Raw genomic sequence first — 25,150 nt, 5'->3', positions numbered from 1 at the left:
TACGCCTGGAAATATCTCAGGAGCAGATAACCAAGAATGTAGTCACCACGCACTCAAGTGTACTTTGAGACTCTCTAATAAAAAGTGCCCATGGGAGAGAAAAGCAATTATAAGAGGACATGATTTTAGGTTCCCCATCTCCACTTTTCATGTATGTTCAGCCGTGGATATGCAGTTCCTGCTTCCATAACACTTCAAACGATGTGTCTATTAATATTATTGTGTTACTTACAGAGTTAGGGTTGTACAAGATGCGTTGCAATACATTTTGCTTTTTGTATTCTTTGTTCACACAGCCATTCAAATCCTTTATTTTTCTTATTTTTACATCATCATCGACCATGAAAGTAGTCGGACACCTACCAAAGACATCAATCTAAAACCAAAAATGGAATCAATAATCTTCAATGTGTATTATATATAATATTATATCATTATATATTTTTATCAAAAATTGTAGGTGTAGATCAGAGGTCGGCACCGTGCCCAGAATTCATACCTATTTATGAAATGACAGGTGAAATAGAGTATTTTAAATAAAATTGTCCTATATAGTGTGTCTCAATTATATACGTCGGTCCTTTTCTAACGCATGTTACAGTATTGCATAAGTCAATGAAGGAATAAGACAGGCATATGTATCGATGAAGCAATTTACAAAGTCGAGTGTCAACACATGACTAATAACAGATAAGACGGGGTAAGAACAAAAAGTAATCAAGCCACAAAATTTATTTTTGTCCTTTCCAATATTTATATTAAACTGCAAAGTTCTTAAAGTTCAATTAAATTTATCTTAACAAAAATTTAAGTCAACAGCACTAGATCCGAGAGTATAGGTGTGGAAAACGTAACTTTTTCAGTCAAAAAAGCGAAATTATCTTATTTAAAACATATTCGCAAGAATTTGATATTCAATATACGTACTTGTTGTACCATAAAACTTATGTAGTTGCACTTAAAGCCGGCTGACATGAACATGTTCCAACTCGAAATTTGATGTAAATAAAAATATTTGTCAAAATAATTGCTTATTTTAATTATCATATAAAACAGTAGTTGGCTTGTTTACGAAATTTTCAATCTAAAAAAGAACATAGGTAAGTAACAATGCCGCTAATACTTTTCGTTTTTATACTGCGTGCTCTTGACTGTACTAATAAAAATATAAAATTTTACAATAATATGGTAATGTACGGCAATTAAAAAAGCTGTCGCTCATTGAACATTAAATTTGATGAAATAACTTAACGAGTTCAAATAGTTACGCTAACCTACTAACTCACAGAATTTTCAGTAAAAAAAATCATTCCGTTCATTGAAAAATCATTCATTGCCGTTTGCAAGTGTTAGTGGAGAGGAAAACATTGAAGTTGACAGTATTAGATGATCAGTGAGTGATCGAAACACAAACTTCTTTTAGATTCAATTAAATTTGTCATTATTCACACTTATAGCATCACGTTAATATGATTGCAATTTTACTTATTCCGTGTGATTCCTTTATAATGTTTAATTCATATAATATATAACATATTATTATTTAATTATCATAGATAGGTACACTAAAATAATTATTACAAGTATACAGAATACTATACACATCATAAAATAGTTACCAAAGAAATGTGTGCTAGCATATTATTTTTGTATATCGTTGCCAGGCGTGTTCATCTTATGAGTACGTCATAAAATTTGAGGCAGGTCAAGAATTACAATACTGCCATTGTTTCTTCTTACATTGAAATTAGGGTATCCCCCCAGTGCGAAAATATATTATTTGTGCGCAGTTGTGTTAAAAGTTAATTCAGTGTATGTATTTATACCGCATGTTAGATAATCTTTTCAATCAAAAATCATTTGACTGTCCGTGTTTCTATTAAATTTAAGTAAAATGAGTAGCCAAAAAAATGTAAAACAGGTCCGAATTCGTGATTATTAAGAATCTTGGAAAAATTCGTATTTCTGCATTGAACGCGATAACAATATAATCAGTTTAATATGTTTAAAAATGTACATTAACAGTTCTTTTAGGGAGTGCGTCCTAAAAAAATTATTACACAAAAGGGCACGCAGAATACAATCAAATTTATGCATTTACAAACATTCCAGTACAATTTGAAACTTTAGGTTGTTTAGGACGATAAACTGGACTTTGTGTACCATCATGTTAATTGTGTTAAAAATTAAATTGGTCTTAGTTAAGTGCATCTTTAAGAAGTAATGGCAGTGAATGAAATAGGAGTGGGATTAGAGTGGTTAGACTCTTGTTAGAATGTTCGAAAAATCTAAATTAATTAAAAAAATCTATTATTGTGTCATATTGTGTAATTTCGTGTGGTCACCAGAGTGACTATTATATCCTGTGTAGATTGCTCTATTTGAAGACAGAGCGTTAAAAATACTCTCTTCTATACTTTAGTGTCCCAAAAGTTGGGCACGGTGCCGACCCTTGGTGTAGATCAGGCATGTCCAATTACAAATATGCTGATCTACCACACTCTCCCATCATCATTCGTCAACTTGACAGGCTGGTTTGAACTGTTTCGGAGCCCCCTTTTTAAATCTTCTGACAAATCGAATGCGTCATATGCGTCAAAGAGTATTCCAGCTGTTGTCTACCCGAACAGTCAACGATTCAAGACTATTTGTAAAAGCTCGTCCGAGAAAAAACCCACAATAAATTCAAAAGCTGTTTTCACATTTTTGCCTGCCCTAAAGCCTAGCCTTATTCGCAGATTGTTGAAAATGTTTAATTATAATGTTTTTTAACTTATAACTTATATTATATTGAACAATCCACCAATCCCGGGATAATACTCCGTTTACACGTGCATAGATTTACTGCGATAATACGTACTGATGTATTATCCCGGCAAAAACAAGAAAATGTATGTGTAAACATGTATTATAATGCAAGTTGTAAGATTGTATACATGAATCAAAAAAGTTCGGAAGCTTCTGAATTTTCACCCGACAGTTGGGATTTGTTCGATATCTGCGTTTGCGCAGTAGAACGATTGTGGCAAATCTGCCATAAAAAAAAAAAAACTACACGGCGCAAGACACATTTTGAGGTTAACCGATTATCACGACTGTCAAAAAATAGTACCATAAAATGACAACAGCAGTTTTATGTGTACAGAGTTATTATCACGATAGTTTAAAATACACACTATTGCTGCAAATAAATCCATGCACGTGAGATTGCAATCCCTTGAATGAATGTTACTAAAACTTAACTATTAGATACCTAATTACTTACGTGCTACATTTTATTGACACTTGGGACTATTAAATTAAAATAATACACTATAATATATTGACGATGGAATATATTATAATAAATAATTTATTTACTTCTTCAGTATCATCCTTAGAGTTCGTTTGCAGGGTAGAAAGAATTGACCTCTTGATGTTGAGAGACCTTTGGGTGTCACCATCTTCAGCACAGATGTTAGGACCAAGGATCAAATCATGATGAGTGAACGTAACAGGCTTGTGAATTTCTGGAGGTCCATTATATTCCTGAAATAATTACTTAGTATTATTAAAACAGCTTATATTGTCTATTTCAGCAGAAAATATATGCGTCTAAGAAGTTTTAAAACTATTATTAGACTATTTTAAAGAGAAAAAAGCATGCATAACAAGCCACGGCGAGGGAAATATCTTATACTAGATCGGTTTATTGTGTGTTCTTTGGCGGGAGAGGGTGGGTATTTATTCGATCAATCAATTAAAATTAATACAATAATGAAATAAGTCTCATTACAAACCAATCAGGTATTGAGTACGAACTTTATAAAATGCAATATAATTGGGTGTAGTTCTAAATAAAATAGTGGCGGGTAGAGGCGTAATATCGAAAGAAAAAGTATTGAACCCTGTGGGTATACCCAAGGCGGCTATCAATGGTAGTTTATCATATTTATGTATTGAGGTATTATAATTGCTACAATAAGTTAGCCATCGAAACTGTCTATCTCGCTCTAAAAGTTAACACAGCCAAGAGAGGGGCTGTTAAAAATAGTACTTTTTAAAAATTTAGATGGATAATTTATTGTAACAATTAACCGCCTCAATATATGAATATAATAAACTACCATCGATAGCCGCCGATAGCAGCCTTGTGTATAGAATAGATCCACTGGTATCGGTATCGTACCAAAAAAAAAAGTATCATTAAGTACTGTTATAGAAACTTTTTAATATTGTACAAATTGCAATAATTTCTTCTAAAACAATAATCATACTATACCAAATTTAAATGGTGCACTACTTAACAAAGATTGGGGAAAAACACAATAATTAGAAGCAAAAATTTTGAAAATAGCATTGGTATAATCTCACCCCATTTCACGGTAAGTACATATTATTTTCTTCGTTATGTACGAGGGTAGTCCCAGAAGTGCCCGAAATCAAAGAAAACACAAAAAAATTGGGAAAAAAATATCTTTATATCTCTACATAGTCTCCTTTTAGTTCGATACACTTTTCCCAGCGATGTTCAATAGCTTCAATACCCTGTTTATAGTGAGAACCGTCGAGCTCCTCAAAATAGCCATCAACCGCAGACTTCACCTCTTCATTGTTGGCAAATCTTTTACCACTGAGCCATTTTTTCAAGTTTGGAAACAGAAAATAATCCGAGGGGGCTAAATCTGGCGAATAGGGTGCGTGAGGAAGCAATTCGAACTTTAACTCAATGATTTTGGCCATCGCGATAACGGATGTGTGAACTGGTGCGTTGTCTTGATGAAACAAAACTTTCTTTTTCGCCAAATGGGGCCGTTTTTTCTTGATGTCTTCACTCAAACGCTGCAATAAGTTCGCATAATACACATCGTTGATTGTTTTTCCTTTCTGAATATAATCAATGAAAATTATCCCACGCGCATCCCAAAAAACTGACACCATGACCTTGCCTTCAGATGGAACGGTCTTCGCCTTTTTTGGAGCCGATTCTCCTCTTTCAGTCAATGGTTTTGACTGTTCCTTCGTCTCAGGTGTGAAGTGATGGACCCATGTTTCATCCATGGTTATGAATCCACACAAAAACTCTGCTTTATTGCTGTGAAACTTCGCCAAACACTCGATTGAAACATCCTTACGACGCTGTTTTTGTTCCATTGTGAGTAATCGCGGCACCCACCTTGCGCACAGCTTTCTCATGTCCAAATTGTCAGTCAAAATGCGATGTACAGCACTTTTTGAAATGCCTACCATGTCTGCTAGCTCGCGCACTTTCAGTCGACGGTCATCAAATACTATTTTGTGGATTTTCTTCACCATTTCTGGCGTGGTCACTTCATTTGGTCGACCACTGCGATGTTCGTCTTGGCAGCTCGTACGGCCTCGTTTAAACTCTGTCACCCAATACTTTACTGTTGTAAACGAAGGAGCAGACACCCCCAGAGTAGAATCTAGCTCCGCTTTGATATTGGTTGGACTGAAGCCTTTCAAATGAAAGTATTGTATCACATAACGATGGCCAATTTTTTCCATTCCTACAAATTCACTGAGAACGTTCAATATTATTGTTGATGGCTGTCAGAGTCAAACAAATACCATAGATAACATAATAAACAAAATACTGACAGTTGCTTTGACCAGTTGAGTGTTGTCATCAAATTACGCGGTCCAATAAATTATAGTATTTTTAGCGGTATTTCGGCAAAAATTATAGTAGGTACGCGTTGATAACTGTTAAAAATGGGGGAATATATATTCGCACAATTGAATAGACTGTTTTCACAAAGCGCTGACAACATTTAAAAAGATGTTCGTCACATCGGAAATGGATGATATTCACAAATCAACTACAACACTCAAATGATCGATTTGCACTAAGGAAAAAGTAGTCTTCACGTATCACTATACTATTGTAACCAATTAATCGTAAAAGAATACAAGCACTATGAAAATTAGGTTTAATGATTTTAAACAATATTTTGGCAAAACATAAGTATGTATTAGGTACCTACTTTCAGATTCAAATAATACTATAAATACCTATTTAGAAAGTGACGTTAATTAAAACTTAGGTAATTGTGCCGCAGATGCCGTCATGAGCTTTTATGATTTTTTTTACGAAAACAGTTTATTCCAGTAGACAATTATAATAAATACCTTTTTCTGTCGGCAAATAGGTTTTTCGATCCAATAATTGTTAATTTAAAATTTGAAATGCTCATAGATTTTGATACTTCATTATCACAATTTAAGATTTTATTATTAGGTACCTAATATTAGGTTGGGGTAGGTTAGGTTAAGTTAGGTTAGGTTAGGTTAGGTTAGGTCAGGTCAGGTTAGGTTGGGTTAGGTTAGGTTAGGTTAAGTTGGGTTAGGTTAGGTTAAGTTATATTAGGTTAGATTAGGTACGTAAGAATAGGTTAGGTTAGGTTTAGTTCAAAAATGATACTTATACAATCTCATGACGGCATCTGCGCCACATTCACCAAAATTTATATCGATGAATCGAAAAAGATATACCTAGGTGGTGTTATTTGGTTGTAGATTTACATCAAATAATATATGAACGATAGCAGCACGAATATACACATATTTATATCACTGCGTTAAACATTAATTATATTGACACCTAAGCATCATTTTTGCGATTGCCTTCTAATAAATTGTATTGCTGCTACAATTATTAGTTTGACATTTGTGAATTTCTACCTTTTCTATGTGCGATATATTATTTGTCGGTGAAAATAATTTTACAAATGTGTGCAGTTGTCAAAATTGAGTGAATTTATATTTACAATGAGTGAAACTATTTTATGTGATTTCATCTATTTATTTGTGAAATCATTTAATATGTGAAAACTACTTTCCAAATGTTAAAGTTATTTTTTTTTTGTGAATTTTGATTATTGCATTGTGCGATTAATTCCCACCCTTAAAAATGTAGGTATAGGTTTTTGGTTTCTCACAAAAAAAAGGATTTATGAAATTCCGAGGATATTTTTTAGATAAAAAATGTAGATAAGTAGGTACCTCTTGACCAAAATAATTATCGGCGAATTCAAGAAATTTTATGTGAGATCAAAATCAACGGCTTCTTTTTACCTCTTTTATACAACTTTTTTTTCAACTCGCTAAATTTTTCGAAATTATATTTCTTTGTACCTACGAATTTATAATACGGAAATATCAAAATTTCAGTACCTACGTTTAGCGTATTTTGTAATGTCGAAATTAAATCTTTATGATAAAAATACATTTTCTCCATATTGCAGAAATACTATAATTTTGGAGGCTCTGTAAACTTTGTTACCACTTTTAAAATATGGCCATACTGAGCCGTATTACGTATGTTATCTATGGGCTATGGCCGTATTTGACATTTTGACAGTTCCAGTGTAAACTTGATTTTTTAACTGTGTATTTGGTGTGTTTTTGAAGATGATTGCAGTCATAATATATTATATTTGTATTTAGTTAATTAATTATTACCAGTAATTATGTAGCTTTGGCTGATTTGTGCACAGTATGTAAATATTAGTTATTTTATGTAACTAAACATTATAACCTCAAAATTTCCGTATGAATGTATCTATTGCTCACATGAAATTAATAATATTACATTTAATATTATAAACGAGCAGAATGTTTATTATATAAAATATATTGAAAGAGGTCTCGGGTCTTTTTACTGGTTCTCCGCCACCGGCCGCTGTCATCTGTCAGTGAGCGCAGTGTTGCCAACTGAACTATAATTATAGTACATTTTGATTCGCGTACTATTCGAAAAGTTACATTTTCGTCCGCGTACTATTAAAAAAGTATAGTACGTCAAAAATACCACAATTAAAAAAATGCTATTTTTTTATAGTACTTATTCCAGTGGTACATTTTCAACGTTGAAAATGTCCCACTGAGGCGGACGAAACCGGTCCAAATATATTAATTAAAGTGGAATAAGTATTTGGACCGCGTACTATAATTCGATGACAAAAAGATAGTTAAAATTCAAAATGGCGACTGACAGATTACGATGACGGAGAACCAGTAAAAAGCACCTAGGTCTCATTCTATATTTTCACATAAACTATGGTAATATAAGTAATAGGGTATTATATATCGTCGCCCCAAAAGCAAAAGAGCACATGTGCAATTTTGACGGTTTTGAGTTATGAATGCAGTTTTCTTCGTAATTTTTTTCTCTACATTATGTGCAAAACGGCATTTGTGAAGTAAAACCCATGAATTTACAATTGAGCAAAGAAAATAAAGGTTACTTATGTATTTGTAAACTGATCTTTATTTAATGAATAGGAAAAAGGTAACATGTACACGATTTTAGGAACTATGTGCAATGTTTACAAAAATAATATAGGAAAAAGGTAACAAGTGTAATTATTTAAAATTGAGTAAGGGCCTTTGTACAAAATAAATAATTTCGTTGCAGAAAAAGGGCACTTGTGAAATTTGTGAAAAATTTAAAAACATGTTGGCAGCGGACAAAGAGGCCCAAATAAATATTTTGGAAGATCACAATAAGCGTAAAGTGGACGCTCGCAAAGCAAAAGATGAAGATAAAGCTATTCATAAATGCATATAGGAAAAAGGTAACATGTGACTTAAAACCTCTTAAAAATCAAAAATTGACAAATTATAAAAAAAATAAAAATTGTATTTCAATCTTGAGTAATTAGGTCACATCGTCCCCTTATTGCAGAACTAGCCTAACTGATTTTTAGACATTTTACAGGAGAGCACTTTTAAACTTTATTTCGTCATTAATTTGAAAACTGTAAATACAAAAAAATTGATTTAAATATATGATAATGCATTGGTTAAATGCTTTGTTTATGTGAAAAAAAAATACAAAAAAGTATATTCCATCACATATTTTATGCAGATAGGCTACTTTTGCACTACAGTATTTGAAATCAGAACTATCTTATTTGAGTTAAGCTTGTTCTGCATAACTATTAGGATATGGTTGTACTACAATAATTCAGATCAGAACTATCTTAATTGAGTTAAGGTATTTGAATGCGAACATAAGGCAATAAAAAATGGTACCTTAAGCGCATTAGGAAGTTAGGCTAAATTTGTATAGCACTACAAAATAAAAATTGAATCTCACAACATAGTTTTTTTATTCACAAAATCTACCAAACACTTCAATGAACATAGGTACTTATAATATACTGTAGTTATTAATGAAAGTTAAAGTTCAAGAAGTTATATAAATGAAAAGGCAATAAAACCTTTTACTCATAAGCATTATTTTTAATTTAATCACTGTCGGTTTCATCCCTATTCACTTCTTGTGGTGAGGTGATCAGTCCTGTATAGAATGAATGGTAGTCAACAGGGATTATTTTCTCCCGGCAAAGATACATTAGGTCACAATATTTTAGCTTAGCTAGTGGTATGACCGAACTTCTTACTGGCATCAATTTGAAGTCAGTTATCTTTTAAATTAGTGGTCGACGACTACGCTCAGCTGTATTAACTAGTGCAGGCGAATCTTCAAAGTTGTACTCGATTTGAAGTGTGTGTGGATTTTCTGGCATTACTGAGATTCGTTTTATCTTTTGCCAAGAAAATTTGATTCCACGTTCATCCTTATCCCAATTTTTGGTTGTTGATTTCAAGCAATGTAGGCGTAGGGTCTCTTCCTACATGCTGTCGTGCTATTGAATACCACTAGCTCGGTGTATATACTGGTATTTTCTTGGCAGCCCTTTTAATAACACTATGAATCGAATCAACTTCATTCTGCGTGTGACCTTTTTCTGAAAAGATATGTGTTATTTTACAAGAGAAATTGGCCGCACAGAACATATACATACAGTACATGAAATGGAAACAATTTTTTCCAGCACGATTATCTGAAAACAATATGAATTCTTTTATCCCTTCCGATACCTGTTGTTTGATGAAATCAAAGACACAGCTTCCAAATTTCACATACTCCTCTCATTCCAATTGATTCATGCCACATAAAACAATGGCCTTGTTGTGATCCTAGATCATAAATACTGAGATTATATGTGGCATACTTTCGTTTATGTTTATAGTATAGTTGTGCGGCTTCTGCTCTGGGATTTGTAAGACTTGTTGTTGCGCAATAGGAACGTTTTATTTAAGTTTGCCTGCTCCTTGACATTTATTTTAACTTTCGGGTAATTTTTTTTATTTTTTAGATGAGTATCATATTCTGCTTTCATAATATCTTTTTCTTCATTACTACTCTGCTCATATTTCAAGAAAAAGTCACACTGGTCTTTCTTCGGAGTAAAGAATAATTAAATTCATTACAAAATATGCCTCTATATGTAGGTACATTGAAGCAATGGCTACTGTCAAGCTTTTTTCTTTGTAGTCCTTTTTATATAGGTCAAACATCTTTGTTATATTTAATGCTTCATCCAAGTACTGCTTCGTGGTCTTTTTTCGGCAATAATGGCTGCTTACTGTAGAAAAGCTGTTAATGTTATCCCTTACGTTTTGCTTCATGTGGTCGCTTACCGCAAATATCCTCTGCGACCCTCTGTTGTCATCAGCAACCGTGCTTGAATTAGGGTGGTATGAATTCTTTGCAGTAGTTTTAACCATTTGATAACGTATGCTCAATGAGTTTAAAAACAATTGGCATATTTTAATCTTGTTAAGATCTTCTGAAAGAAAATTTGAGTTGTCAGTCATTTTACGATGACTTCTTTCTCTACCTTCACCTATATCAATTGTAGTTCTTTTTTTTATTAAATTCAACGAAGCGGTTCACGTTGATGATTTATATCACCTAAATTCCAAAACTGATGAAATATTGCAACCCTCTGTTCTTGGGTAATTTTTATAGAACAACCAAATTTGCATGTTTGAGGAGAGGGTTCCTTCATTTGACGCTCACATATTACATCGTTTTTCCAGTTTATAAATTCGTTTCCAGAATTTCGCTGCTTTTTTATTACATTTCTGCGCCACAGAATTTCATTACGATGTCTTTTCCTAGTCTTTTTTTTCCTGCTTGACTTGAGTTAATCACCTCTAGGACAGGTGCTGAAAGTTGATTTACAATATTACCAATACCATTTGATGAGTTTTCATCACTGTGTGATGATAGTGAATGCTGTGGTGGTTCATAGTCTGATCCACTGTCGGTAGAAAATGGGTTCACTTTCCCATCATTATCAAAAGAATCAGATGTCGAAAGAACCTCTTGATCATCCATAAAATTATTGCAAACCTTGTCGATGGTTACAGAGTCTGAAAATATACACATCATTGAGCTAATGTGCGGGATAGAAGCAAATTGCAGTTCTTATTTCAGTCAAGAAAGAGTTTATTTTTGTTGTAAAAGTGAACAATAACTCATAATTACCTCGTTGTTCTAATGTAAAGTGGGCCACTGTTGCACTGATTTCTCCTTCGTTATTTGGAGTCAGCGGGATCAATCGATTTGGTGTTGATTGATCTCCAGTCATGCCACTGATTTCGGTAGAAAATGTGTTAACTATCTCATCATCATTAACCGAATTAGATGTGGAAGGAGCCACTAGATGGTCCATAAAATAATTGCAATACTTGTCGGTAATTACAGCATCAGCGTTATTACGTTGGCAGTTGACATTGACAGCAAACTAGTACAAATAAATCCTAACTGCAATAGAAAGAGGCGATATTGCCAACGTGTAGGTGTACTTTTGCGTGCAGAACTAGCTTAACGTCAGTTAGGCTAATTTAGTTCCAAAATATTTTTAAGATTGAATTTAGGCTTGGAATGTTCTAAGCTGATAACTTTTTTTATATTGATAATTCAGATACGCCTGTTTTGACTCCAAATAGAGAATCAAAAAAGGAATTTTTCTGTCAATTAAAAAAAAAATCACAAAAAATCAGTTAGGCTAGTTCTGCAATAAGGGGACGACATGTGTTCCAAATTTCATTTCAAAATATTAAGTAACAACCTCTCCACAATTTTTTTTCACTCCAAAAACACTTAAAATGCGTTTTTCTCAAAACTCAATTTATGCACAAGTGCCCTTTTGATTATGGGGCGACGATATTATGATATATAATAACAATAGCATAGCATGCAATTTATTATCAGTAGATAATCATGATTTTTAAGTTTTATCAACGATTGTTGACAGTGTTAACATTATTATTTCAGACAAATATCTGCATAAATGAAAATACGTCAGAAGTAACGACCCTAATCCAGACGGCATTCAAACCGATCAAATAAAGTTGAAGTATATATCCAAATTAATAACCCTGAAGTTGAAGATATTATTTTTTACTAAGAAAGAAGAATGTTTAGGAATTCAGTAAATGTAAGGGAACACAAAAAAAATAAAAGGTTATGCAGTCTTATCCTGTAATAATAGAAAGTTGTGGAGATAATTGCAAAAAGTGACATATCCGTATAAATATCAACCAAAGAAATAATATACATATTATACAATTACTTATTTTAGATTTCGACTGATTTGTATTACTACACTCTTATTAACTTATATGACTGCATTTCTGGTCTTTGCTATATTTTATATTAATTTCAATAAATTGTCATACAATGTGATGTTAAAGTTCATAAACCATTATATTTTATTATCCTAAACAAATTCTAAATATCATTCTATTCCATTTAATTCTCAATATGTATTCTAAAAAAAGATAATTGGTATTAAAGAAAGAAAAATGTAGATACGCCCAAATTACCTTAGTACGGTCTAAGAAAAGCTTTGTATAGAGGAAGCCGTAAGTACATTTTTTATACGAAAAATAACTTTTCAAGGTATTGATACACTCCTGGGACGTTGGTTCTCTACTGACGTGCACTCTAGAACATTTGAACGGCCTAAGCATGCCACCTGATTTTGAATAGTCACTTGGGTAAACGAACCGTATGCCCAAATTCCTTGATTAGTTAAAATGATGATTCTGTGTAAAATCAACATGAATTTTATGTCTAGGTAATAAAATGTTTGTGTGTGTGTCATAATTTGCAAAGTGTGTGTGATTGATTGTGTGGGGTAAATGAATAACATGATAATATATTTACTCAATATTAGAATAAGGAATCTTCATATGTAATACTCGTAAGGCTTAAATACTAATAAAATGTTTTTGAATGCAATGCATATATGTAAATTTTACTGAGAGAGTCGTAAGCGTTGTCGCGGGATTTAAAAAGATAAAAATAAAATAAAATAGGGACTTCAAACAGTCGCTTGCGGGCGGTGGAGTCGTCAATAGCTCTCCATCGGGAGATGTCGGAAAATTTCAATAGCCAAGAACACACGTCTTGCATAGTACAAAAAAACCTAAGAATAATGTTTGTACGAAACTCGCATCGACTCTCTCCGTATTAATTAAAAAAAATATAATAATAATACATACTCTAGTAATACAATTGTAAACAAAACAAGAAGTATATAATAGAAACTAGTGCTTTAATCCGTCTTTAATTTACTTTTGATTATTGTGTTACCCATCCCGAAAACAATCTTAATAATCAGACACTTACTTTTAACTGTAATCTTTAACCGGTTAAGTGCCCAGAGCGTCTTAGCACGCCTTAATTACACCGATTCTTACGTTAATTATTATCAATTAACTAATTGCGGCATAGAAAGGATTAATAACCATACTACTGAGCTAGCGATCTAAAGTGTTGGTGTATTAGTATGTAAACAAATCTTAAACCAAAATTATTAAGTATTTATTATAGGCAAATAAAATAAACAAAAAGTTCCCCAGTATTAGCAGAAAAGTAAAATAATATGGGAGCTCAGATCTCCCACTTGCCTAAAATGCAGATACGGCCTCTGTGCTTAGTACGGCAGTACCCTCATATATAAAAAAAATAGTCCATGTTACTCACATGTTGTCACACGGGATTTGGATGTTTTCGTCGCTAACAACAACTGGGTATTTTATCATTATATTTAACAGCAAACAAAAAAAATAATAACATAAAATACTTTCAATTTCACTGAAAATAATGGCTAAATTACTTACATATTGCAAATATTTTAATGACATTGTCATTGTCAATTTTACCTACCAGACACCTAGCGAAAATATATGAAGCGTGCAATTTTTGATAATTTACAATATTTAAATTGTATTAATTAAGAAATATGTACCTATCTGAAAACATTAATAAGAAAAATATTTTTTATTTAATGTCAAAGATAAACTTGCAATTTTAAAAAAATATTACAAAATGTGAATTTGTTCAAGGATCCCATCTTATTATTACATATTATTTTATGGTCATGTTTATTAATAAAATTTAGTTTATTAAGTTTTCTATATTGTATCGAAGAGATTTTTGACTAATTAACTAAAACTTGAACAAGTTTAGGTTTATTTTTATACAAGAAGGCACCTGTACACGTGTGATTTGTATATTATAATGAATATATAAAGGATATAATATATATATGATTAGACGGTAAACTTTATTTGTTGAAATTAAAAAAAAATAATTGGATGAAAAACACAATATATCGTACATTTTTCCACTTTAATTTTTAGCGATCAAGACAGTTTTTGTCCATGGACGGACATGTCAACTGTCAAATATAAAATTGCACCTATTTCTAGTGACAAAATTGGTAAAATTAAAAATAAAGAAGACATAATATATTACTACATAGTCATCATTTATAACATTCTCAGAATAATTACATCAAAACATTAATTCAGAACTCAAATGCATCTGGCGCGTATGCTCCTGAGCATGCGGTAAAGAATGTGCATGTAAAGGCCTCTAAAAAACGATTTGACGTATGGCACGCATGAAAGATTGGACGCGATTAACCTCACTCTTTCCGCTGTTCGCTACGCGACTTAAGTCACACTTTTTTCACGCAGGAAAGATTGTGCGTGTGCAGGCTGCTATTGACATAATTTCCCTCAGTATCGCTCGATGCATAAGGCATAGTATCATTGTAAATTTCTTCCACAAATGAATACATTTTTATTATTTTAGAAGAAAAAATAATCTCATGAAGTTCAAAACATTTTTTTCCATATAAATTGAAAAATATTTTATAATTATAATGTATAGATACTATAATTACAACTAACACAGTTTTTTTTAAATTTATAAACACGTAATTACTGTGAAGGTAATATAACAGATAACAGTACTGAAAATAAATCTCTATCACGGAAAATGAGCATGTGTTTGATATCTTCAACCGATATATCGCCACTAAAATATATTTCAATAATAATCCGGGATATCCAAAAACGTAAGGGTTTTTGGTGATGATTCTTCCTATCAGAGGCACCTAGTGGAAAAATACGAAGCTTGCAATTTGAGACATTTTTTTGATAATTTACAATTTCTTAGAATTTAGAATTTCTGACTAGATAATTACTAATTAATTACCACATTTAAATAGCGTGCTTATTATTATAAATCTAATGGCCACCTAATCGTTGATTTTTTTTTTTAATAAATAGGATTTCAACTTATACAAATTTATATTATAAAAATCGGTGTTTTTTAAAATATATATAAAAAATATTAAATATGTATCTGAAAACATTAAAATCATTTGTTTTAAGTCAAAGATAAACTTACAATTGTATAAAAATGTTATAAAATGTGAATTTGTCACAAGACCGCATCTTAACGACTGTGTTTAGGAAAAAGGGCGTAACCCTTGATATTTCGAAAAGTGCTTTTATTAGATATTAACAATGTATATGTTACACCGAATGTGCGAAATTGACTATTACATGTAATGGGAAAAATTTTGGCTAATTCATGTAATAGTCAAGCCTGTTGCCTTATTCATGAATTAGGTAATTTTTCTGCTGAGTACATGAATTCGCCACGGTGTGGAATTCTTGAACTGTCAACATGACAGAAGAAAAAGTAAATTTAATACGGATGGTTTTATTAGTTATAATTGGACATAATATAATATTATTATTATTAGGTTAGGTTAGGTTAGGTTTTGTAATTCTGAATTAAATTATTCAACTGAATGTCCATTTTGAGGTTAGCTATCAAGTGTCAACAAACTATCACAAACATTCAATCGACCATTGCGCAATTGATACCCAAGCACGAATCAAATCGCGAAAATACTTTTCAATAAAATTCTTCCGTTATCATATTATAGTTCTAGAATTTTTTGCGCATAGTAAATGGATATGAACGTCATTGTAGTTATTGATTGGTATATTTTTATATTATAATCATAGACTATTTAATCAATGACATTTGACACATTTGTTTAATTGCAAAAAACACCACGGAGCGCGATCTATTTTGACCATAGATAATATAAATGTACATTTTGACCAATGCATGAGCATTTGATACATTTAGTTTAGTTGCAAAAAATACCACCGTAGCGCTACTATCTAATTTGTCCAAGACATGAAGTAGGCAGAAAAATTACTGCAAGGAAGTAATTTGCAAATGCCGAATTATTATCTTAATTCAGGTTTTAATTGAGGTTAATTAAGTTTTAATTTAAGGAAAAAAGCATTTACCCTCAATTGTAATGATTTTTCTGTAATAACTTCTTTAATCATTATTAGATCGAAAATATATTGCACCAAATCATCAATCACCATGCAGCCAATTTTTTTAAAAATATTAAACTAAAATCATTCAAAAAACATTTTTTGCGCCTCCTGTAAAATTTGTTCTGTGAGTGTTACGCCCTTTTTCCTAAACACGGTAGTTATTATTACATTATATTTTATGGTCATATTAATTACTTATTAAAATTTAGTTTATTAAGTTTTCAATTTTACCTGATAAAGATTTTTGATTAATTCATAGTTTTAATATTTTTCATATCTATTTTAAAAAACATCGATTTTTATAAAAATATAAATATGTATAACTTGAAATTATAATTTGTAGAGCAATCCTCTCCTCACCTTCTCATCGGGTCCTGTTATTTTAATGCTTTTGATTTGCATAATATTGCAGTTGGGGAGGTTACTGACAATAATAACTTGTGCAGACATGTTGGCTTTCGTTTCCTGATCATCGGTACCACTCAAACGAATAGTAGTCACTCCTGTATACTCGTAGAGGAAAGCCTCATAGTCATCATCACCAACTTCTGCACCTGATGAAAATTTAATTATAAAATTACTCACTGTTAAAAATCTATTCTTTTTAGTTTTCTTTGGTTAATAAATACATTGTATTTAAATATAATAAATACAAAACGACTAAAATACATCAAGTAAGATATCTTGTTATCCTGATTTGTATAATATAATATGCTTCTTAGGTGCATTTCCCCCACATCCTATAACGGCCCCTTTTGGCCAGGATCTTTGCCGGGTCCCCCTACGTATCGTTAAGTTTAATGGCATGTGTGACGCACAACAGAAGCGTTTTCAAAATTGTATTAGAGGTAAAAGTAAGTGCCTTCGGTTTATTTTTAGCGATTTTATGTACTTAGTTTTAAAACACCTGCTTGAATTGTAGAATTGTCGATTTACAACCTCATTTTTTTTTTTTTATATAAATATTAATGTCTCTTTCGTGAAATGAAAGCAAATTTGTGGTGTGTGTTTATCTCACATATCTAATCGACCAGCCACGCTGGGCCCCTAGGCTAGAGCCCTGTCAGCTTCCCTTTGTGGGGGCCATGCTTAGATGGTAAAGGCAAGAAAAGGGTAGATCCTAGATGGGTTTGAAATGTGGTGCTACTACTTAACATGTTTAAGTGGCTTGTTGGCCAGCACATACGTTTTATAACTTTCTTGCACTTTTTACTACACTGATACGCCTCTTTGTCTGATTCCCTCGCATAAAATTAGATCAAATGATATTTACATGTATTAATATGTAGTAATAAATAATTAAATAGATAATATATGTAAAAAAATATTTTTAGAATATATTACATCATTTTCATCCTAGCGCCGGAGTGCAAAGTTATGAATCATAATATACCTACTATACCTAGAGCGATTCCAAATTTTCCATCTTCTGTGCGATGAGACTTTGCACCCCTAACGTTCCCTCGGATGCTTTGCTTCGATTTCCATAGACTATCCAAAACTACCAGTCTCTTCAGATTATTCGATTCATTACAAAGAATTTGTCCGAAAAACCGAAGAATGCGTCTCGTGCATATTGACGACAGCTGTTATTCCAAATCTCTGGAGTAGATATGGGTGATTGGATGTTTCGTATTGTGCTGTGAATAATATAAAGTATTCGGCGCCAAAGTCATATTTCGAAAGCATCACATCACATGCCTTCAGCTCCTTTACCTTCAAGGACAATACCGTGGTAAAAATATTCAGAAAATATTTCGTAGTATCTATAAATAATATTATGTTTCATACCTACTATGTACCTACTTAATGTTATTATTAAAATTTTAATAAGTGGTAGACGTAGGTAGTTACCCAAATTTATTTCTTTGTCAGCAGATGGTGTAGTTATAGTTCTTCTACTACATTATTAACTAGATTATATTATTAATTAGAAGTAATTATTAGGAATTATGTTTATTAAAACTATAGATATACTTTGACTAACCTGTATTACATCCTAACGAACATTCTGTGAACAAAAAATAATAAAACATCAAATTAATAATTATAAATAATACATTTGATAAAATATAAAAGGTTAAAATACTATTTTAGAGAAAATGGAGGTGTTTTTATTTGTCACAAGGTTATGTCGGAATGATAAGAGTTTGAAAAATAATAATGTAATTAATAATTTAGATATACTTAAAATACATGTCAAAGAATTAAAAAAATCAGTGTGTGTACTTATGTACGAGCGTTAGAAGTTATACTTATTTGGCGTAACAAAACAAAAAACTCATCTTTTCCATACAGAGGTTATAATCGATTCAGAAGTGCCCATGATGAATTAATAATTGTCGTGTTACGATTATATTCATTTCGGTCTCAAGTGTATTTTATCGATATAGGTACCGTCAGCAATAATATTATGTATGCAAATAAATAATATTATTACATAATGTACCTACTTTGCAAGAAAAAAATCTCAAAACCTGTGTTTGAAAAATTTTGCATACCACTATTTCGACCATTCATTACAACTTTTCCGTTAACAATAGTAATTTATTACAAATCAAAAGTAAAACATAGCCTATTTAATGGTTTAACTCAGGGGTGGTTCTACCTTAAGGGTTCGTAGGGACCATCCCCACATCGTTATCATGTCAAAAATACACGTCCGATATTTTTATCATTGTCATAATATTATTATACCTAATTAATTACATGATTAAATGAACTAGATATTTATTATTATTATACAAATAAATAAAGAAATGATTTTAAATATTGTAATGACATAATGATGATTACGCGGTATAATAAAAATTAATTTAATGTACAGATAAGAAGTCTATTTTTCGGTGACCGGGGTTGGGTAATCACCATCAACAGCGAAAACTTCAGTCACCTGCACTTCGCAGACGACATGGGTGTCTTTATGAACGACCCAGTTGACCTTCATAGCAGTATCCAGAAAGTTTCAAATGAAAGCCGCATAGTAGGTTTAAAGATTAATGTATCGAAGACCGAAGTAATGATCAACTGCTTTGCTGAACAAAATGCGATCCTCACCAATGGTACTCAAATCTGCGCCTATCTGGGACAATACATGTCAATTGGTATGTATTGGGGTTATGTATGGATATGGTGAGATTGCTTGCAGAACTGGAATGGAGCGCGTTTGAGCCCCTGAAAAGTAACCTCCCGTCGTGTCATAAACGTAAAGTGTTCAACCTATATATACTACCACTACTCACGTTTGCATGTGAAACATGGAGTTTTAATGTAAGAGAACCCCAGAAATTATAAATAGCACAGGTTAGCAACATTGAGTTATTATACAATAACAATTATATAATACTTCAATACATAATACACTCGATACCCGCCGATAGCGGCCGATAGAAGCCTTGTGTATAGAATAGATGAGCTGATAGGCTTGACCCGAGAAAACAGTTCTGACCTAGAATAGGTCATGGCTGCGACCACGTAGGTAATTGACAGGCGCATATCAATTTTAATTCCTTAGGACGCCAGGATTGAAAACCATCCCTCGTGAAAGCAGGCAAAAATGTCCCAAGAACAGAAGTGACCTACGAGATTCAAGAGGGTGAAAAGTGAACATGCCTTGTAAAAAGGTAGTCGGAAAGTAATTGTTTGACGAATAATTATTAAAAGGGAAATAATTATATGTCTTAAAATAAGGACATAGAAGAAATTTCTTCTGGACGCGTTCTAAATTAATAAGCTTGTAGGAAACTTCATAAGAATTCCAGAAAATAGATCCATGTTCAAGAATACTACGCACTAACGAGACGTAGAGTGTACGTATGAGATTTGGATCCTTGAATGGTGATCATTGCATAATGGATAGATATAATATGTCTATACGCATAATTATTATGTCAAGTTCAACTATTGATAAACATCACAAAAAAAACTTTCTTTTAAAAAATAAACTATATTTTTTATTATCAGATGGGACATCTTGAGTCATGGAGTCATGACTTCAATATAATAATAAGAATTAGGTGCTTACTTACATAACTTGATATGGAAACTTAATATTATTGGATAATAATATTAGAAATGTAAGTAACATATTAAATTATAATTAATAAACAACATTGTTTGGACATTGAAGTTAATGACCTCACCAAACCACGACCGCCCCGCACCATACCCGGTCTTAATCCTGTGTATCACAGGACCCTACGTTTGGTGTGAAGCATAATTTTTTTTAGGACAGGAAATGTCTCAGAAGCAGTTATCCAAGACCGAGGTCGTCATGATTCAAATGTGGTTTGAGTTAATTTACATGACTTTAAGTTAGAGTACCCTTGGGAGAGATGAGCACTTAGAGGCAATATTAAAAATTGTAGTAACAAAAAATCTAATACAAAACTGCCGAACATTCTAAGTGAAGAGATCTTCACGTTGGCAGTATGACGCCGCAAATTTTCTAAATGCAACAAAATTGGCCTTTGTGGCGACCAGGTCGGACGCTGCGATGGGCCCATTCTTCAAACATATATATTTCCAATCTAAAACCAGTGATGCCTTTACTATTTTTGGGCTTAAATTTCACGGTCACGGTATATACTCTTTCCTGCCAATTCCAATTTTGAATTTTCACGACAGATCAAGGTATCAACCTACAAACTTATCTGAAGAATAGGATGGGGGAGCCACTGTCGAAAACTACCCAATCAAGACTCGTAACTGGACAAAATCTGACTTTCGAATGACATTTTCCAAATGGCGTCCTATGGTAGTTCTATTTTTGGTCATTCTACAGATAAGTTTGTATAATATTTTGAATTCGATTTTAATTTGATGTTTTTTTATTTGACTAATGACTCATCTTTCTGAATTATTTTCATTTTGACATGTTGTATAGATACTAGATATAGAAGTACCGAAGGGTGGAGGTAGGGTGTTAAGATCCGCCGTAAATAGTGCACATTAAACTTTGTTAGTCATACATTTTGTTTTTATTGATGGTTGTTGGTACACTTTTTCATTGATACTAATGGATTAAGAATAGATACATATTACACATATTGATGGTTCATTTTTTGAAATTTATTAAGCCCTGCCTAAACCAAATTATTCCATCTATAAAATATCCAAAGTTATGTTTGATTTAATTGCATAATTTTAGTTATTTTGTAGATAGACGAGTATTTTTTTTACTATTAAATATTATGGCTTGATTTTTGCAGCGTTTAAATGAATGTTAAAAACTAACCGACACCATCTGTAAATTGTAGTCTTAGTTCAATGAAAACAAATACTTATGACTGACAAAGTTTGGTATATACTATTTATGGTGGATTTTAACAGCCCAACTCCACCCTTTGTCACTGAGATATAAGTATTTTAATATTGAATAATGCCACCTCATACTTGCCCATGGCTATGCCCCAATACTGGGGTGTGACAGGATGATATAAGAAAGTAAGCAATTATCATTATTTTGTTAAGTAAGGTAAATGTATTATAATATTGATCAATGAAGCGACCTCGTGTGAGGTACTTCAACTAGTAATATGTCAAAATAGAGCAAAAAATATTTGGGTAATGCTTACTATTTGCATGGACATCAAGGAAGAGACACACAAAACTGATTAAATAGAAAAATGAGAACATTTTAGGTTTCTTGCGCCCTATCATGGCGGTAGAAAAATTTATTCCACCACTCTAAACTTGAATCTGGATAAAATATTATTTTCTTCCAAATTATAACTCTATATATTAGAGTTTTTGAAATGGAATTTAATATTTTTTTCACCGTCTTCACCCGAGACTGAGTTATCACTACAGACAATTTTTATATGTTTATAACTAAATATAGAGTAATCCAAATGTGTTGCATACTTTGATATGTTACTTAAATTTATTGCACGCCGTGTTGTGCCAGAGAGTTTATGTTTTATAATATGACAGAAAGTGCATATGATATTTGCAGTTGTTGCCAAATTACATGGTTCAGATTTTAAAAGGTAGTCAACCATGGCCCCCACATCCTAAAGCGGGCCTCCAGACCATGATGTTTGGAGCCCCCAGTCTATCGCTAAGGTTAAGGGCAGTGTTATGTTCTGCAGTAGTATTCCCCAATTAATGGTATTCCGCAGAACTCCAGGGTTCCGTGTATTTTTAGCGACTTTTAGTCATTTAGTCAAGAAACACACTAAAAAAACAATACTATTAGAAAAAAATTGTGGTGTGTTTATCTCACTTAACTGGTTGACCCGTCACGTCAGCCCCCTTCTTCTAAGCCCAGGTCCCCAGGCTAGATTCCTATTAGCCTCCCTTTGTGAGGGTCTTGTAGTCAACACTCGTATCTATTCATGATTTTTACAGATTTTATTTCGTATCTATGAATTTCCAGACATACGTGGAATCTCACACCATATGGAAAAAAAAAATTCATCAAGTAGACATACCATAAATGCTATTCTTTGGGAACCTTCAATGAACATTGGCAATCAAATCATAGTATGAGTGTATGGGTCAGATTACGGACCTAATAGGTTGAGCGAGTGGCTGACATCCATTTCTCGTAAAAACAAAAATCTGTTAATATAAATCTCTACCATGTGGAGGCCCATAATATGATCTTATTAGGATCGGACATGGTCGAAAGAAAGAAGAAAAGAAACCTTGTTTATAAATATGTATAATTTGGTAAATATTGTCATGGCAACATGGTATTATGCAACGACGTCTTGGCATAGTTCAATTTACACGCTGAAAATGGGTAAATCAATTAACCACTATTAATATCATTGGTAATGTTAAGGTAATTATTGTCAAACTATCTTTTGTACCATCGATTTTTCTCTACGCAGTGTAAAGGGGCTACAGAGTTTTCAGAAAGGTTGAAATAGGCGAGGCATGCATTGTAACATTATAAATTGGTGCATCCTGGATATAAATTCATAACTGTATAATATTATATCAATCGAATAATCAATGTTTAATAATTGGTAGGTATCCTAACTGACAATTATTGTGCCAATGTCTTTGTAATCAAGTAAGGCTATCGTTTTTTAAATCGATTTATATTTTTTTATCCAAATATGTACCAGTTGCTATAACATTATTTGGACTATTCAGGTCAAAGGTGGGAATATATTAAATCAATATATTGAAGGCGCAAAGACTCAGGATTCCATTGTTAGATGCGATGGATCTAGAGCTCTCCATAAAGTTTATAAAGGAACCCCTGGGCCGCCCCTGGAGGAGATGGTCGGATAACATCAAAAGGATTGCAGAGAGGCTGGAGTGAGAGAGCTTGAGATTCCTGGACCACGAATTTGAATGGTCTGTAGCGTCAGCCTAAGCAAGTAAGTATATTTTATAATGGTTTCTCTCCCAACAGTATCAACAGTCCCTGACGAAGACTATGCAATCAATTCGTCATATGATTTAAAAAGGAGTCTCTGAACAGTTTAAACTAGTCAAACGATTATTAAATTTTACTTAAATCGGACATGATTGTCGCATCGGAATATAGATCAAACATTGATGCCCTGGTGCACCAATTCATGAGTGCCGCGGATCTTACACTGAGACGGGCCTAGCATGCCGTAGAATGCCGTAGAATGCCGAGAGGCGTAGAGCCAATCATTTTAGAAGGCTGTTTGACAGCCAAATAATCTGGGTCACGATCCTCAGTCATGAGGCCTTGATGAAGAAGAGGAAGAGTTCGCCTTAATAATTTGTATTTTTGGGAGGAGGGGTTGTGTCCAAACCTCCCCCTCCCCTTATGTGCCCGCCTGATGATAACGTGCCCATCACCGTCCACCACCACAAAATCGGCTGTCGGCAATGCATATTTCCAGGCACAGCCTTGAACTTTGCAATACAATTTTCGCAAAAGTATGTTATTATGTACTCACTTTCTGCTGTTTTTAAATAAAATTAGCATCTCTGGCACAACACGGCGTGCAATAATTTAAAATTACTTATCTTGAATTATCCCACCCATTTCATTTATTCAATTTTTATTAAATAATTGCTGTAATAATAAATTCTCAGAATCTTCTTCATTGCTAGCTCGGTCGCGAGTGGAAGAGGACTATATAAATATTGGAGTCTCAAGCAAAAAAACTCCAATATTTAGAGTTACACTTCTGAAAAAGATATTGTCCAGATTCAATTTTAAAGTAGTGGAATAAATTTTATTTCGGTCATGACAGGGCGCGAGAAACCCAAAATGTCCTCGTTCTTATTTTTAATCAGTTTTGTATTTCTGTTTCTACACGTCCACGCAAACGGTAAGTCATTGGATTGGTTTATTCCCAAATTCAACATAAAACTGTGACCATTTATTAATCCGAATGGTTAATAAATTAAATCTCAGCCTAATGAAGACTTCTGCAAGTTAACTTCATTTCTCTCGATTCTGTAGTTGGCATGACGTGACTCTGGAGAAGTTTACTATATCGTGTCTACCTTTCAGATGTGTCTACCTTCTGGGTACAAATCAGGGTTACCCACCAATCTATTCTGTGGTACAACTCAATGACTATCGGATTAAATCTTTATTATTGGCTCTATAATCCGAGGAATACTTGGTCGCATTACGAATAGTTTTAATAAAATAACCTCTTTGACCATGTCCGAT

General features: G+C 32.7%; 2 protein-coding genes and 1 long non-coding RNA gene across 8 annotated transcripts in view; 2 read left to right on the top strand and 1 right to left on the bottom strand.

The window, feature by feature from the left end:
• LOC147067395 (apolipophorins-like) overlaps positions 1-22,339 on the bottom strand; it is a 112,989-nt gene extending 90,650 nt beyond the window's left edge. For 2 of the 4 annotated variants that reach the window (XM_085954394.1, XM_085954395.1), the window contains exons 1-5: positions 22,107-22,339; positions 18,518-18,541; positions 16,891-17,084; positions 3,361-3,528; positions 233-376 (exon numbers count right to left, since the gene is read on the bottom strand). In XM_085954394.1, the coding sequence (XP_085810520.1) occupies positions 233-376; positions 3,361-3,528; positions 16,891-17,084; positions 18,518-18,541; positions 22,107-22,191 (615 nt within the window). In that variant the 5' untranslated portion in view covers positions 22,192-22,339. Of the gene's footprint in view, positions 1-232; positions 377-3,360; positions 3,529-4,353; positions 5,575-16,890; positions 17,085-18,517; positions 18,542-22,106 lie in introns of those variants that run through there. The other 2 variants (XM_085954396.1, XM_085954397.1) reach the window with 1 other exon arrangement.
• LOC147067396 (uncharacterized) lies at positions 7,332-13,424 on the top strand. Its single transcript, XR_015071508.1, has 3 exons — positions 7,332-7,498; positions 8,420-8,579; positions 12,140-13,424. It is a non-coding gene; the product is annotated as an uncharacterized LOC147067396 (long non-coding RNA).
• A 2,232-nt stretch (positions 22,340-24,571) lies between the features above and the next one.
• Positions 24,572-25,150, top strand: part of LOC147067394 (apolipophorins-like) — an 83,401-nt gene continuing 82,822 nt past the window's right edge. For 2 of the 3 annotated variants that reach the window (XM_085954391.1, XM_085954390.1), the window contains exon 1: positions 24,589-24,800. In XM_085954391.1, the coding sequence (XP_085810517.1) occupies positions 24,716-24,800 (85 nt within the window). In that variant the 5' untranslated portion in view covers positions 24,589-24,715. Of the gene's footprint in view, positions 24,801-25,150 lie in introns of all 3 variants that reach the window. The other variant, XM_085954392.1, reaches the window with a different exon arrangement.

Source organism: Rhyacophila brunnea, unplaced genomic scaffold (assembly GCF_057557595.1).
Source record: "Rhyacophila brunnea isolate RB1 unplaced genomic scaffold, BYU_Rbru_1.0 scaffold_4, whole genome shotgun sequence".
In the NCBI taxonomy this organism is placed as follows: domain Eukaryota; kingdom Metazoa; phylum Arthropoda; class Insecta; order Trichoptera; family Rhyacophilidae; genus Rhyacophila; species Rhyacophila brunnea.
The sequence above is the reverse complement of the archived record's forward strand: the minus strand, read 5'-3'. Positions and strand labels throughout refer to the sequence as shown.